At 33.6% G+C, this 17,647-nt stretch overlaps 1 protein-coding gene across 5 annotated transcripts in view; it reads right to left on the bottom strand.

Annotated features, from left to right (window-relative positions):
- Window positions 1–415: 415 nt before the first annotated feature.
- The window catches only part of LOC109535948 (cytosolic purine 5'-nucleotidase), a 29,299-nt gene continuing 12,067 nt past the window's right edge, over window positions 416–17,647 (bottom strand). For 4 of the 5 annotated variants that reach the window (XM_048670518.1, XM_048670517.1, XM_048670521.1 and 1 more), the window contains exons 2-11: window positions 11,006–11,079; window positions 7,337–7,454; window positions 7,182–7,277; window positions 6,889–7,093; window positions 6,583–6,801; window positions 6,275–6,488; window positions 3,006–3,189; window positions 2,801–2,948; window positions 2,568–2,744; window positions 416–1,583 (exon numbers count right to left, since the gene is read on the bottom strand). In XM_048670518.1, coding sequence (XP_048526475.1) covers window positions 1,440–1,583; window positions 2,568–2,744; window positions 2,801–2,948; window positions 3,006–3,189; window positions 6,275–6,488; window positions 6,583–6,801; window positions 6,889–7,093; window positions 7,182–7,277; window positions 7,337–7,454; window positions 11,006–11,079 — 1,579 coding nt within the window. In that variant the 3' untranslated portion in view covers window positions 416–1,439. Of the gene's footprint in view, window positions 1,584–2,567; window positions 2,745–2,800; window positions 2,949–3,005; window positions 3,190–6,274; window positions 6,489–6,582; window positions 6,802–6,888; window positions 7,094–7,181; window positions 7,278–7,336; window positions 7,455–11,005; window positions 11,080–15,963; window positions 16,430–17,647 lie in introns of those variants that run through there. The other variant, XM_048670519.1, reaches the window with a different exon arrangement.

The raw sequence follows: 17,647 nt of genomic DNA, 5'->3' as shown, positions 1-17,647 counted from the left end.
ATATCAACCGTTTCAATTTTATTTGCGTTTGTTGTTAAATGATCGAGATATTAAAAATTAAAGTCGGCGTGTTTGAGCGTTTTTTTCTAAATCTACCAGTAGTTATAAATAGGGGTCCGACCTTTTCATTGGCCCATACGTAATAGCTCCGCTTAATCATGTAGGGAGTTATCTTATCTTAGTTCTCATGTATTGAAGCGCGATTAGAAGGTAAGTAACAGCTACATTACAAATAGTGAAACTATAATACACATAAACCAATGAAATTATTAAACCAAGAATGAAAGGATTGACGTTGTTTAATGTCAATGTTATATGTGCTAACTTTTGACTTTTTACAACTATTTTACAATAGTTAATTTTTTATGCGGTGAATTGTATAGTAAGTTTTGGAATCATATAAATAATACCCAACTAATGGTTGCAATCTTTAATATAAAAGAATTAAATTATATTAAAATCTCAAAAAAAACAAATATATATTATACTATAAACAATAAATCTACAGCAACTATAGGTACTATTTGTTTTCATTAAAATATAGCATTTTCAAGATATACTTTAAATTGTTGTAACATGTATTATTTTGTGCACAATAACTAACGTACTATACTAAAAATACAATCTTCTTATTCTGACATTTTTTTTCAGTGTGCATTGAACTTTCATTGTACACTGTTTTTAACGATTTATAGAAAAAAACTCTCAGCCTTAATACGTATTAAGTAAAATGCTCGTAAAACTTTATTTATGTTCAAATGTGCAAACATTTGCAAAACAGTCGGATATTTATGATTTAAAACTCGATCAAAATGAATTCTAGTTAGAATCGAGAAAATTTTAATCTTAAATACTTTCTTATTTAATAATCCTCATGAAACTATACGAGATTTCGTACAAATTCAATTGCATCAGGCAAGATGTTCTGATGAGAAATTCTAAATAAGTTCCTAAATAAACAGTTTGAAATTGCTTATTTGCAAAAGTTATTAATTCTCTAGCAGAATATCACCTAAATTGTATGCGTTGTTTATATGCATTTTCATGTATTACACAAGGTCTTAGAATTAGCTTTCTGTTTGAATCTCTTAAAACAATATTTTTGATTTCGTAAACGAAAGAAAACAATGAGCGTTTAGTCTTTGCAGTTTGCTTGGCGTAAAGGTTTACTATGTTTCTTAACACAGCCTCAATGACAACAAACTAATGCTCTTAAGATACTTCATGCGTAAACAGCTGGAAAGACAATACTATTTTAAATGTAATTTGCAACACACTAAAACAGAACTAAATAATCTGTAACAAATCACCTGTTACTGAGCCCAAAAGTCTTTAGACCTAACTATTTCTGGCAGGAACGGTCGGTTTATTATGTTATCCTTTATGCACAACCTCAATTTATTTTTATTTGCGAAAACGGTTTACAAAAATTACCTTTATTACTTTTCATTGCCGTTTGACTTGGAAGACAGGTTCTTCTCATCGCTATCTTCATCACTAAAATCTTCGTCGTGATTATGGGTAAGACTTTGGGGAGTCTCGGGTCGGATGTGAGGGATCTGGCTTTGAGCTCTTTCAAACACCTGAAACATATTTACACCATTTCAAGTTATGCCCTACTTTTGCACAGAACCTTGTTTTCCTTTTTTTTTACATCCTATAATTTATCTATAATCTGTTACTATAACATTTAGTAAATGGTTTGGCTTTAACATTGTCATGAGAAGTTAAGTCCAATGACTTCTCATGACATGAATCCTCTATCAATCGTTTCTTATAACAATTTACACTATAATGGAGTAAATTGTTGTTTGTTTTCTGTAAATGAAATATCTTAAATGTCCTGCTTTTATGGTAGCGTATGATGTGCGTATGTAATCCAAACCTTTTTTAAATACCTTTGAAATTGAGTCTTAAACAATCAACCGTCACTTAACGATGTAGGTTTAGCGGTCCAAAGGTAATTTTAAACCTTAAATTTAATTTTAGTCTCTTTCCAAATGTTCAATTTGTTCTTTACAATTGAAAAATGTTTCATTGTTCCGTGGCATATTTTGTTCGGTGCTCTTCGGGTTGTTTTATTTATTTATATTTATTTTATTTTGTTGTATTTATTTAAAAAACGTTTTATGTTAAATTTTGACATTTCCGTGTTTTATATTTTTATTTTGAATTCAGATTTTTTTCACATTTCACATTCACAATTTTTTTGAAATTAACTGAAGTGAATATTGCTTCCGAGTATATGCGAAAATGAAATGTGACAGGTAGAAAAGCTAATGAAACTAGTGAGATGCTCTTTCTACTTGAAATAAATTTTTAGTCAACGAGCGGACTTTACTCGACTGAGCGTTATATAGACGAACGTTACGGCTCAGTCTCATTGAATACCCACAAACTATGTCTACTGTCTCGCTTTTTCGACTGATCCTCTCTTACTTAGTTGACTCGAGCCGACTTTACCTGAAAGAGCGTTACGGCACAGTCTTATTCAACAGCCACAAAAAGTGCTGAGCGCGCTTAAAACATATTTCACTTCAAAGACATGGTCAAAATAAACGTCTTACCTTAGATTGCCTTCTTGAATCTTCATCGTCGGGCATTAGCTCAGTGGCAAAATGTTGTTCATGTGCTACTGTCGACTCATGGGGCAACAACATGGCTGGTGCCCGGAACATGTACGAAAACGGGTAATATAGCAAGTTGAGATGAGTAGCGGCATACAAGTCTGCATATCTCACAACCTTAAAATACACAACATGTTCGAAGAAATTCAGAAACTGATTGAAACAACTCCTACTTGTGAAGAGAAAAAGGTTTGACGAGATCCCGATCTGAATAGACTTCCCATCATTCCATACGACATGTCCATTTTATGTGTTACATCCCTAATAGCACTTCTAAGCTTCGAAATATCTGGCTTTTCCTTCGTACTACTGTCCAAGTTTCTAAAAAATTGAGAAGTGATTAGCTTGTGCTCGCGTTGTGAACATTTAGATACTTACTTGTACATTTCTCCGAGTTTCACGTCTAAGGTTTGAAGTTCGTTGAACAGTTGGCATTTATCAGTCCATACGTGCAGTTCCCTTACCAATTCAGGCACTATTAAGAATGTTCTCCATCCTCTAATTTTCTTACTCTTCAAAATATCACCGAAAATATGATCACCTACGTATAATACGTCCTTTCCTGAAAAAAGTGCATGCGATATTACAGCAACAGCTACGTTTATCCTTATGTTCATATAGGGTCGTTTTTTTTGTTTACATCTCGAGATATGAATTTATATTGGATTTAATAGTGTCTCCATGGGGTCTACTTGGAGATATGAAAGACAACAAAGCCCTTGGTGAAGAGGGAATTGTGGCTGTGTATAATGTCATTTTCTCATTTAGAATTTTGCAGGTCAAGAGATGATCGCATGTTCTGAAGTCCTTTCTAAATGCTGCCTGTTCTACAGGTTGATAATAATCGAGTTTGCTACTGATTCTGGGAAATAATTTATGTGTGATTCTTGTAGAGTAGGATGATTATGGATTCGTTCCAGGTTTCAGGTATTTCTTGAGTTTCAAAGCAAGTGTTGAAAAGTGTGTTTCCCATGGGGATGATTGTTTCTTCTGCCTCCTTGATCATTTCTATTACTATGCCGTCGCCTCCAGGGGCCTTGCTATATTTTAATGTTTTAAGAGCATGTATTTCCTCCTCTATAACTTCGGGGATGTCATCCGACCCTTTCTTAAATTTAATCGTTTCTGCTTTCTTTATTTGTGAGGTGTATAGGTCTTGGTAAAATTCCTTGGTGACCTTTAGCATTTCCTTCATATTTCTGGTTTCCCGGTGAGTCTTTTAGGGCAATTAATTCGTTCCTACCGTTCTTCCTTCGTAGACATCTCGTTTTCTTATTATTTTCTATTGCATTTTCTACTTCTGTTTTGTAGTTTCTTTCAAAATCCTTGCGTATCATCGCGGTATTCTTCTGTGTTTTGTTTGCCTTTGCCATACAAGGTTCTTTTTTCAATCAGCTGAATCGTTTCCGCTCTTAGTTAGTTTTCCTCTTTTTGTTCTTTAGGATATTGAGTGCTTTTGAGTTTCTTTAATTATCGTTTTTATGTGTGTTGCCACTTCATTTATATTTGTTGGGTTTACATTTTCGCTTAATTTGGCTTTCGATTCGTTTTGTTATATGATATTGTTTTATTTCAGAGTGCTGCTATCTATTGAGTCTGTGTTGTGTTTAATATATCTTTTCGGCTTCTGTATGGATAATTTAGCTCTGACTGGTCGCTTCCTGTGTTGAAAGAGTTTAGAATTAAGATGTCGGTAACAATTTTCTTGGACGAAGATAGAATATAATCGATTTCGTTACGTGTTCTGTCGTCAGGGCCCATCCATGTACATTTCCTTTCTGTTTATTTAAGAAAGAAGGTGTTTATTGCATAAAGGCTTTTGTTTTCGAGAAAGTTGCATACTATATTTCCTCGTGGACTTTGTTCTCCTGAGTCCTTGATTACCGATGAAATGTTCGTTATCGGATAGCTTTTTCCCAACAATAGAGTTGAAATCGCCAATAACCAGGTCATTATTAAATTTGTCTTTGTGTAGTGCTTTCCCGTTATCCTCATATAGTCTCTACTTCTTCGTCTTCGTGGGTTGATGTTGGTGCGTATATCTGAATGATTTTGATTCGGTAGTCCTTTGACAACTCCAATTCCAATTTGATCATTCTTGAGCGTATTAGGAAACCTACTCCTCTTTGACTTTCGCTCTCGTGTCCGCAGTAATAAAAGGTTTTTCCTTCCAATTTATCGAATCGATTTGACACGGAGTTGATTCGTATTTGCTTCAATACTAATTGGTGCCAATTTCAACCAATTCTAATGTCATTTGACACTTTTATTAAATTTTGAAAATTTCCCCTCCATAAGGGCCTGTACAAACTTTTTCGTCGTCCCCCTGTAGCTCATAGGAATGTTTTTTTTAAGCAACCATGTCGATTTGTCATGTAACTTTTTTCCATATCTAACAACCCGTCAAGTAAGAGTTTAAAAAAAAAATTTCCGAAAATTTTGGTCAGTGAAATCTTTTTTCGAATTTTACATTTTATTTTTTTCCTTGAAATGAAAACTTCCTATCTAAGTTATTCTTTATAAAATTTCCGACTCATGAAGCACTATCCAACGGTATTTTGTGCAACGTTCCAGCCTTCATAGAGTTGTTGAGAAAATCGCAAAAATACGGCTTTCAAAAAACTGCAAATATTTCAATAACTAAAAGAGCTGAACTGAATCTAGTCAGTTCATTTCGTCTCTTTTGGACAAAGCGTACATATGTATAGATCTTTGCCGCCTAAATGGTTTTTTCCCAATTTGATCTTAAAATCACCTTTATCCCGACCTGATACCTGAACACCAGATCAAAAAATGTTTTTGTATATTACCCAATATAGTGCCGCGGAGTAAATTTATTTTTTGTAATTCCTTTTTCCGCTATAAACACCCCTCGCATTCACCCTTAAACTAATGGTGCGCGGTGGCGGTCAGTGCGTCCGGGTTCGAGGGTGGTGCGGGGGTGCGGTCGGGAAAAAGGGATCGTACGGTCAGTCCTGTGGACCAGTCCCGAAGGAAACGCGTACGGAGACAGTCCAGGGTACTCAAAAAAGAAGGCTACCGACGCCACGCCACGCCATTTTATTTCTTTTATTTGAGTGCTGGATTTCAAGGAAATCCAGTTTTTTCCGGAGCATCCTTGCTCCTTGATCCCCCGGTAAACCTGTGAACCCACCGCGAGACTATTGTGCGCGCCCAGAGACAAGACTATTTGCCCGCCGCGGTACGTGGGACAATTGTGCGCGCCACAGGTACCCGAGCCACAGACTCCCGTAATTTTAGTTTATTTTATATGTTCTTAATTGTAGTTGGTTGCTGTTCCGTTTGTTCGTTGTTGTTTGCTTTTATTTTTGGTAGTTTACATTGCACGCAGAATCGCGCGCAAACAGGGGGGTACTACCCAAAAGAAGTACCTGGCATCCCGTCACGTGGGAAAACCCCACGGTATCCATTAAATTTTGTACGTTGGACTTGGTTTTTTTTTGTGCGCATACACCATTCCATCGCTCAAAATGCAGGGACAGGGTCGCGATTCCCATTCCGATGGAGAGACTCCGGAAATGCCCTCCGCTCGCAACTCGAGCGAATGGAGGGGGGATCTGCGCCACAATAGGATCAACCTAAGCGACACCCACTTTTAATAACATGAATCAAAGTAAATTACTGACCTTTTGCGCCAATAAGTTTTGAAAATACATCACAAGATCCGCCAGAATAGACATGATCTTTCTGGAATGGGCCCGTATGTATGCCAAGTCTTAATGCTCCTGTACTTGTGTCTACTTGACGAAGAATGGTTCCTTCTGCGAAAAATAGCGGCTTGCATGCATTTACTACTACGATGTCAAAGTAGGTTTTCCAGTTGCGGTGTGGCTCGTCGGGCTTCAAATAAAATTATGGTTGTACACTTTTTGTGAATCAGCAAGAATAATGATTTTCTGATAAAATCAATGAACAATCATATACTGTACTTTACCTTAGCCCCATGAGGAAAATCGAATAAATAATTCATAATCTTATCGGTAAAATTATAATCGCTATTCGTGAGCAAGAACGTCTTGGCTCCACTCTCTCTAAGCCTAGCCAAAAACGTTGGTAGTCTTTCATCTTTTTTCACAAATTTTTCCAAATTCTCGATTGTTCGTTGTTTAAGCTCACCTCGAAGGTGCACATAATCTACAGCATTTCTAATATCCTAAAATGTAATATGTTGTTAGAAAATAATTAAACAAGCCGAATACTTAAAAAAATTATTCAACTGATGATATAAACTGGAGTATACCTGGAAGACCGACTGATACGACATCAACAGCTCTCCGCACACAACCCCCGTATCGTTTATTGCGTAATCGGGTGAGTTAGTAAAAAAATCAATCAGACAAGCGAGCAAATAAGTCTCTGGCAAATTGAACAACGTGTTGAGCACATAGACCCTCGATTCATCTAGGGTTATAAATTTGTTAGGGTAGAGTTCGTAAATCCGTGAGCTACAAGTGCAAGAAAAGTTTTATTTTGTTAAGCTGAAAAAAATGAGATGCATGCCGAAACACTTATTTATTTGAGAATGTGTCTTACTGTTTCAAAAATTCGAAGCCGTGCACAGCAACTAGAATGTTTCCATATGCGTCCACTTTTAATAAATTTCCATAAAGAGTATCAAACCACAGGCCCCTGCAAAGAATAAGACAATTATATTTTTCCCAATAATTCGATCCGGAAAATGCGCTCACCTAACAGGGAAAGCTGGATCATATTCGAATTCCAAGATTTCTTGCGGGTAACCTATTGACACCATGTGTTGTTTAACCAAGTCGAATCCTAGCTTCTCATAATGCGGAGACTTGTACTCTACAAAATAAATAAATAGGTACACACTTGTAAAAGACCTGTTAACTCTAGCAGATTTGCACTATTTTATTTCTAATGAACCCAGTATACAGATTTGGGTCATTAAATTGTGAAATCATAAAACTATTTTTAGATAAAAATCGTACCACCCAGCAATAAAACTCATGTATACATTTGGCAATTCCTTCTTTTATTTTAATCTACAGTGATGGAATTTTATTATATATTTATATCTTATACTGATTAGGGGTCACCGGCACCGTGATACATGGTCACATGTCACATTGTTCACGTGAACGCTGTATATGTATAGAACAGATATTCAATTTCCTGTTAATTTTCAACATTCCTTAGTTAAGCCTAACAGTCAATGCACTGAATTAAAAATACATATTTAGAAAAAACGAGAGATAAGTAGGTGATATCGCTTTGCCAGTTGAAGTATCAACAACATTATATATAATAATAAATCATTTCCGACTGAAGACACTTCTACTGTTCGCTGATAATGTATGGATCACTTATCTATACAAGAAACACCACTATACAAAAAAAGAAGAAAAGGAGACACTTCCAATTGAATAAGCAAATACAAAGGCCTTGCAGAAAGAGAGTATCACTCAAAAGGACGCGAGAAAGCTTGAAAAGTTTAAAATTACACTTAAAGCTAATTAAGGGCTGATTTAAGGGAGGCCGAAGTTAAACCTTTAGATACTCAAACGTAATGCGACCAAAAAAAAACAATGCATAAGTCAAAAGAGTGAATACGGTTCTGCAATTTTGATAGTCGTTACTTCCCCTAAACTACATTTAAATTAAAAATGATTTAAGACACATTGTAAAGTTCCTGTTAGGAATTCAAATGTCCTTAGTGGTTTGTCCAAAGAAAGCAATGTATAAACCAAAAGAAGAAAGAAGATGCTTTTACTTCACTTAGCAACCTACAAAAGCACAAAAATTTCAGTTCATTTAAGTTACGGTCTAATTTAAGGAAAACGGACGTTTACGTTAGGGATTCCCAGGGTATTAATCATGCGATCAAAGATAGCAATTTACAGCACCCAAAAGATGACTTGAATATCACAAATCTGCAACAAAATTCTCCTTCAAAAAATGATTTCATAGGTAACTATAAAGATTTGGATGCGCTGGATGGCCAATTTTTTAATTACGTCTAGATATTTCAATATGAATTTTTCCAACATTGGTATCATAGATGTTGGCTGCTTTTTAATTCGTTTTATGCATTAACATTATAAACAATATATATACATACCAAATAGGTTTTGCTAGGCGTAAATGAAAGAACGTGAAAACGAAAGTGTGGAAAATGATTTCTATGGTAGTACACATGCGCCTGCGTAGTATTCACTGCGACTTAACAACAGTTAGTTGAAAACTTGTCTTTTAATTGTTTACGTTCTATATCAAATACTTTAGTAAGGTTTACACAAATATATGTACATATGTATATGTTTAAGTATTTTATATGCAGTTTAACATTTTTTTTATGAGCAAAGATAATAATATAAAAAAAATTTCCATTTAATTTTAGGTTTAAGAAATTGCTTGTAAGAAATCTACAGACTGTTTTTGCTACATTTGTGGTGAGTTTACTCTAAAAACACAGCGAAATGCGATAACCGATCTTGTGAGCGATAAAAGTTGGTTACCAAAAATTTGCTGTAACAGTTGTTCAAGAACGTTGAGAGGTTGGCTTGAAGGAAGTTACAAACCTATGCCGTTTACGATGCTAATGCTTTGCAGTGAACATTAAAATCATGAAAATGAATGAGTTATTTCTGCATGACATCAACACGAGGATTCTCGGAAAAAATATAAAAACAAGATTGTATATCCGAATATCGCGTCTGTAAAGAGACCACTTCCTCGTGGTGAAGTCAGTTTACCTCCAGTACCTCCAAAAAATAGTCAGAAGATCGAAAATAAAAATACTTTTTTCGAGTTTCATTTCTTCCTGTACATCTTCACCATCACACACTGTATCTGGATCTTCAAGCCCACCAAAAGAACCTTATTTTCTTAAACAACCTGATTTAAATGATCCCGTTAAAGACTTGGGGCTATCAAAATCTAAGGGTCAGTTACTCGGATCAAGATTGAAACAGTGGAATTTGTTGGATAAAAGTACGATAGTCTCATATTTTCGCTCAAAACAAGAAATGCTGCAGGGCTTCTTGAAAAACTAAGTTTTCCAGAAAATTATGATGAATGGAGACTTTTTATTAATACGTCGAAGATTAGCTTGAAAGTCGTTTTACGTCGTAACGAAAATAAATACCCATCAGTGCCTCTGCACATGCAACAAACATATGAAAGACAATTATGCAAATCTGTAGGTATTTCTTGAAAAAATAAAATACTATCAATACCTATGGAATATTTGTGCTGACTTAAAATTTGTCGCTATACTTACTGGATTGCAAGGATACACAAAGTTTTTATGTGAGTGGGACTGTCACGCGAGAACAAACATTACAAAGTAAAAGCTTGGCCACAAAGAAAAAGTTTGACACCTCGACTTAAAAATGTATCTCAAGAACCTCTAGGTGCCAAATGACAACATTTTTCTGCCACCACTTCATATAAAGTTGCGACTCATGAAGGACTTTGCGAAAGTTATTAACAAGGATGGTGCAGGCTTTCAATATTTTAAAACACACTTAGACTAAGACTAAGAGAGAAAAACTAAGACGCATTTAGATTTCTTTCCGGAAAATCTCGGTGCCGTATCAGATGATCATAGTGAAAGGTTTCATCACGATATTATGCATATTGAAAGACGTTATAATGGAAAATATGGCCAGAAGCAATGCTTGATGATTTTTGTTGGTCGATTCGCCGAGAAACTTCAATGGAAACGATGAAAAGAAAAAAACTACAAAATAACTTTAATTATACTACAATTAGGTAAATATACTGAAATTTCTATCACTTATGACTGTAGAATTAACATTTTTTGATGTAAAACTTAGACGAGTAAAAATTATTGTTACTTTGATAATATTGTGTATGGTTTTGAGCACTAAATATGGTGTTATCATGCATGAAAACAATGAGGAGAAAAAATATATTTTGTTTGCAGACCATGCATCATCAAAGCTGTCATGAGTTTCAGATATAATCAAGTACAGAGTTCAAGATATGCTAATCTCAGGCACCCCAGAACTGGTTTCGAGCCTATTAAGTCTCATTAGTTGCTGTATGAGCAGTATGGGTCTACAATTTATGCACCCGTTATTTGACATATCAAGCTGCAAAAGTACCAAATTTCACCTAAATTGATTTAAGAGACAGTTCACGTATATATTTAAACTTTATCGTAGAATCCAAATAATACAAACTAAATACAGTATTGACTGTAATCCATTACAAAAAATGAATGATGTACCTAACTTTTGAGACATTTTAGGCAAGTAAACATTCAATTCGCAAAATATTAAATATTCTTATTTCTGAATGCTAAAATGTAAATAAAGTTGTTTTATTTATCGTAAACGCACTGTGTATTATGTAGTTTTTAAACTTACCGGCAAGCGTGTAGTCCATGTCGAAACCATAGAATTTGATGTTCTCCAAATGGAGGCTTCTGTTCACGAATATTCTGAAATAACAGAAAACTGTTTAGCTCAACATATAAAATGTTAATACCGAAACAACGTAACAAATTCCCAAATTAAAACATGAGAAATGTACATAAAATACACAATCTCTGATAATCGTTGCTATTGAAATTAGAACGCCTTGTGAAAATATTTCCTGGGATCCACAAAGGCTAATCTTATGGCGAGAAAATTTCGATTTTCACTCCATTCCTGATCAGTACATCCGTATTCATTTTTTTTTAAATTCTTCTTTGATAATAAAATTGTCCATTTTATTTTACACCTACTTGTCATCACATACAAAATTAACTCACCTACTTATATTACCTGATCTCATTTTGTGATTTAATGTATCTGTTTTCCGCTTGTGTCAATAGTAAGTTTCATTTTAAAAAGTATTTAAGATTAAAGGCAATTAAGCCAAAATTTCCTACACAATTTTATTAATTTTTTTTATAATCTGAGAGTGTAAAAGATTAGATAATATTTATCAATATAACAAATCGCTTTTTTAAACCCGCAATGTAAGCATTTAAAATTTTAATTTAAAACGTACGGTGATAAAGCTGATATATTTAATATAATAGATAGAAAAACATGTTTAATGCTTTGTAGGGTTTTGCGTCGTGAATTACAGTTCTTGTTAACGAACCATGATCATTACATTTGACATAAAAATTTGGTGGGTGAAGTTCCAAACTATATAACCATAATAAATGATTCCATTATATTAAAACAGTTTCGAAAGGAAATTGCGGGTGTACATCAGGAAGACTGTGATATACCAAAAGTATCATACTGTGATATTTTGAAGCAAAACTAATAATTTATTCATTCACGTTCGGTTTTGTCTTATTAGTTATTTTCACTTAATAGGTATTAAAATTTTGCAAGAAAACCAACCCGAATCCTCGATCCCCGTAGCTACAGGGTCATTCAGGTTATGCAACACGGAAGGGTGTCCCAATTATAAGATTCAAAGCAAAGTCGCATGTATTTAAATGGCACACCTTGCATATTACTATGCTCTTACTGTCTACAATAAGAGGCTTATCTTGCTTTTAGCTTACGGTTTGAGATATTTGGTGATAAATTTGAAAACATTTTTTTCGAAGTTAAATTTTCCAAATTTTTTAAGATTTCGAAACCAAATTCTACCTTCCGGTTTTTGAAGCGGTTTGGCATAAAGTACAGGGCATTTTAATTAAATTAATCAAGTTATTATCGTTCAAATCGTATAATTATTTCTACTGAATGTTGGGACACCCTGTGGGTTCCAGTCTAATTCTTATTAAATTGTCACAAAACTGCATCAATTAGTATCTGCAAGTCAAAGTTTAGTTTAGAAATTCAAAATGGACGTTAGTATTTTAAGTTTAAAAATAGTCCTCATTTTTACAAAACACCAAATAGGATCCTTTAAACGGGAAGGTTTAAATGATAATATCGAAAAATCAAACATGAAAGTAGTTTAGCTGCTTACACGTTGTGTTATACGACACTAAATAACCCTGTATATTCCTGGGTTTCCGAAAGTTTCAGTTTAATAAGAACTTGTACCGAGTTGTTAAGACCAATCAAATTATTCTGACTACTGAGATAATTTACAACATTTTACAATAATCGGTAAACAATCAATAAAAGAAAATATTTAACAAAAATCCGAATTCAATGCTTTGAAGCTGCCTCCATTAATTCTGAGGCATCGGTAAACTCCTATACGAATTTCAAACAATAATGATTTATGTGGAATCAACGCCTCATTTTTTTGTCCTTTTCCGGACAACCTGTATAAGGATGGCAATTTAAGCATAAATTAAATCGTGTAGATACAACATAACTTCGACTTCCGATGTAGGTACATATTTACAACAATGTGCAAGTAGTAGATTCATACAACATTATTGGGTTTTTATAAATCATCAAACTAATATCGACACCTCAAGTTAATATAGAGCTTATCGATAAATGCCCAAAAAATATGATACATTATTGCACAATTCTAATCAAGCTTATTTATAAATTACAAGAATGATAAATCCTTTGTAGTATGGAACCCCTTTATTAGTCAATTTTAAATGAAAGCAACGCAGTAAACAATAGGGTTTGCGAATTTTATGAACAGAAATTTGATACAATAGTTTTCACAAAATGTAATAACTTTAGCAACAAAGTAAGGATCGGATATTATTCAGCAAAAGAAAACGTGACATTATAAACTTGTACACTAAAAATATGCTTGATTAATTGCATTTCTTCCGGCGTTATTGATATTTAAAAACAAATAAAAATGCTTGCGGTTCGCGAAAATAAATCAAACTGTTACCAAAAAACACCCAAAGGAAGTGGAATTAAACAAGCTTTGTTTTCGATCAGTAGGAATTTCAGTACTTAATACGTTTCAAATAGCTATTGAGATAACTAATAAGTTTTTATCTAATTTTCAGATACGCATACAATTGTAGAAATACATTTGCTTTGTTATAGAGTACGGGCGCCTTTCTGATTAGTATCTCTCCTTTTTACTACTGCAATAATACGATGCATTAGTGATTTTATAAACCACTGAATTGTGGTTAAAAAGGACAGAGCTGAAACTAATAAGTAAATATGACTTTTAATTAATTGATTAAAATATTTAAAAAATTGGGAATTTTCTTTTCATCCTGAATTGAACTCCTCAGGGAGCAGCGAAAATCAAGTGACAAGTCAAAGAGAAAGTAACGAAAACCATCGTTTAGCTTTTAAGATATGAAGCAACACCCTGTAGATTTTACCAATTAGCTAAAGTTTAGATGAAAAACAATCGTTAACATTGTTAAATTTTTATACCCAGAACTCTTTGATATTTCTATCTAGCAACGTGAAAACGCATTATTTATATACCATAAATTAAAAGAAAAAACATTTCGAGTCGAAAACGTTGAAACTGGTGAATTTTTTAAGCTTTTATTCCTTCGTGAAAAATATTTTCTTCCTAACGTTTTGCAGGCACAAGATGAAGGCATCCTCAGAGACTTTTTACTCAAAAGCTTACACTCCACTAATGAGCTCTTCTGTAAATTCAGCCCAGTTTTCGAGTGAAACACCCCTGATGATGCAAACTACTCGTGCTTACGAACCGTTACGCAAATATTATTTTCCACAACGGGCTAAAAGCCGGAAAATAATAATAATAATAATAATAACGCTGAGTTTTTCGGAGATCGGGACAGTTTTTCAATTCCTGTAGACCTAATAAATGGAGGAGCGTGTTGAAAGAAAATCTGGAATAATCGATTTATAAGATTTTTGTACTCTTAGGTGGGTATAAAATGACTAATTAATTAAGGGCAATTAAGTATCGTACTATTATCCAAGTGAACCGTTTTTTTCTCTTCGCTAATGGAACGCTATACTTTTTATGCGATTTTGAAATTTTCTGGAAATTCTCAACACTGAACAGTTTTAGGAAGCAATTTTAAGGAAATTATCAGTATTGCTTTAACAAATAGTTTCCAGTAAGTGCAGTATCTGCAGTCTCATTTCCGTTGATAAATAATGGTCTAAAATATGTAGGTCTTGTTTTCGAAGGCTATTAAATTGATTATTGTTATTTTGATAAATATATGTGAGACTTTTTCTGCTGAACAAATCGTACTGTTCTATAGAAAACGGCGTACTTTAATAAAAAAAATTATAATATTGTGGTAATTATTAATACGCGGTGTTGAAAAACATTTGGGGGATTTCCATTAGAAAAATGGATTTTGGTGGATTTCTTAATTCAATTTTTAAACACCGTGTATTAACAGTTACCAAAATATCAAAAAAACAACTATTAGTCTTTCTCCATAGGAAATTCTATCCGGGCTAAATAATACACGCTGTTTTATACGATAAAATACATTATTCTAGTGCCTGCCACTGTATTTTTTATATTAAACTTACAATATCTTAAAAACGGTCAAACTTAGGTATAGGATACTATACATGAAATATATGTAGTCCTTTTTGTGAATGCACGCGACCCATTTTAGAGTGGCTGAAATATTTCGAAAATTTCAAAAATGTTTCTAACGCTAGTTTTCCAAAAATAGATCGAAGCGGTTCTAGGTGGGACACACTGTGACACACGTGGTAGGTAGAGTTGTTGCCAAAGAAAATATTTTTACTAAAATTGTCTTAAATCTAGGTATAAAAAAAAGCTGCCGATAAATAAGATGTAATGTCTACAAGATGACACGCGCAAAAAGTTATGGTAATAATAGCAATAATTAAAGATAATAGAAGCATTAATAAAAAATTGTAAATAGGTAAATATGTCTAAAAAGAAATAAGAAAAGGAACATGGTTATAATTAAGAAACAAGCGCCCAGTTGTAATCAGCTATTTTACTAAGCTAAGAAATTAAAAAGTGGAAGTGCAGAAAGTTCAATGTGAAAATTTTCGCATTTTGCGAAAGAAATTACAAATGTTCCAAACCAAATCATCGAGGATCAAGTTACTAGTCCAGTTTTGGACATTTTCATACTTTCAATTCCAATAGCAATTTAAAAGTGAAGAAATCGCTTAATCACTTTCTAAGTTACATCATATGATGGGTGTTGTATCATAGTTCTAGTGTAGTTTTATGACAGGTATTGTTGATCTGATTTACTTAACTTTGGTCTTAAAAATCCACATGGGCTTGCAATCTCGCAAAGCGCAGTGTTGTAAATTTACTGGCTGGAAGTTAAAGCAATTTTCCTTGATAAAAATTCAAAACATATTTTTTCGACCATCAAATGTTTCAAGCGTTAAAGGAAACAAAAACCTATTTCCTAGAGTGTGCAATAACAAAATGTAGGACTGCTTTTATACATTTGTCAAATACACACTGCCGCTAAGTCAATAAAACTTACTCATTTTTTGGTACGTCCCTCGAGTCCCTAATTTGGCCCGTATTTCCATTTAAATAACGCATCGTCACTTAACACAAAGAACAGTTTTCGAGGGCACAGCGCTACGTAGTCTGGACGTGACAATGTGCGCTTTAAACTACAAAATAAACGCACGGAAGTGAAATTAAAATTAAACGTACTTTAAAATGCCGCTAAGTGCGGATGGAATGATTGAGTTAAGTATGGGAGAAAATCTGGTGCACACCGAAGTTTAAACAGTTTTCACTATTAACAAATATCTTGTATGAAAACGCACGCACAACCGTTCGACATCCACGCTTACATTGATGGAAATGAACGGAGAATGTAGTTAGTCGTTCGAAGTTCGAACTGTAGCTCATTAATTAATTTTATCAAGATTTGCGGGACGCTTCAGTTGCGTTAGTTAAATGTTGCACTGGTACCATAATTAAATTCGTGAAAACAAAGAAAAATCATGAATGATACCGTTCTTATCTTTGTTTGATATGGACAAGCTGGTTTGTCTCACTATTAAAATAGATTATTAATAGACAGGCAATCTGTATCTCTTACGAAAAATCGGTCTGTTTCCCTTGTCTACATGTGTATACAGTAACTAACGTAACGTTCCTTTCACAAAAAATCTGAGAGACGTCCTATTTATAATGTTTAGCTGTGCATTTGTTGATTTAAAAAAAATATATACAGGGTGGTCCTCAACTAATGTCACAAAATTCACTGACATATTGTTTAGGCAAAAATATTACGTTTTAAGCAAATTTGTCTTATCCGAAAGTTCACAGTTCCCAAGATACAGGTTGTCAGTGTAAATAAAAATTTCGTTTTTCGTGCACAGAACGATTATTTGGCGCATTTTGCGCAAAGATTTCCTGTTAAGTTAAACAATATATATAATTTTAAGTTAATCAAGTTATATCCGTTTAAAGTTCTTGTGTGATTGTGATGTGATTAGTTTTTTGTTGTGGAACTAAATTTGTGGACACCCTGTAAAGTTTATTATCATTGGGATATAAAATAGGATTTCTTGTTACACTTCACTACAAATTACGCTTACATAACTCAAATAATTCTAAAGTATTTGACACCTAAAAATTATATAAAATTTTGATAAAATTCGGATTATTTAAAAAACCATAAAATTTAGGTATTATAAACCTTATTAAAACAAACACTTGTTTTGCTCAGAGAATTCAAAAATTCCAATAATACACATACAGGGTGTCCCGTAAGCTCATAATCAAAAGGGTACTGCGATATTTTTTGGACCAAAAGAAGACGATCTGACCCAACTTTTATTAACAAGAATTATCTGGCTCCTCAGCTATTGATGGTCAAAGTTCTTCAAAAAATTTGAGCACAAAATTGTGAATAAATGATTAGTGCATCAACCTAAAATGAAATCAACCTATGAGTTGATTTCATCCTCCAACTAAAAAGTTCTGGTAGTTTTTGTACCACGACACTCAAGAATTCACCACTTRTCCAAAACGGCTGAAGTCGATTATTTCATCAAAATATGAGTCTTACATAAGAACAAATTCACAGCGAGTTTCACTAAAATACATCGTACCATTCTCCCGATATTTTAAAAGATATATTTTTTTAAGAACTTTGACCATCAATAGCAGAGGAGCCAGATATTTTTTGTTAATAAAAGTTAGGT

Source organism: Dendroctonus ponderosae, unplaced genomic scaffold (genome assembly GCF_020466585.1).
Source record: "Dendroctonus ponderosae isolate FM_Combo_2020 unplaced genomic scaffold, Dpon_F_20191213v2 Dpon_F_20191213_1, whole genome shotgun sequence".
Lineage (NCBI taxonomy): Eukaryota > Metazoa > Arthropoda > Insecta > Coleoptera > Curculionidae > Dendroctonus > Dendroctonus ponderosae.
This window is presented reverse-complemented; position numbering and strand designations above follow the sequence as displayed.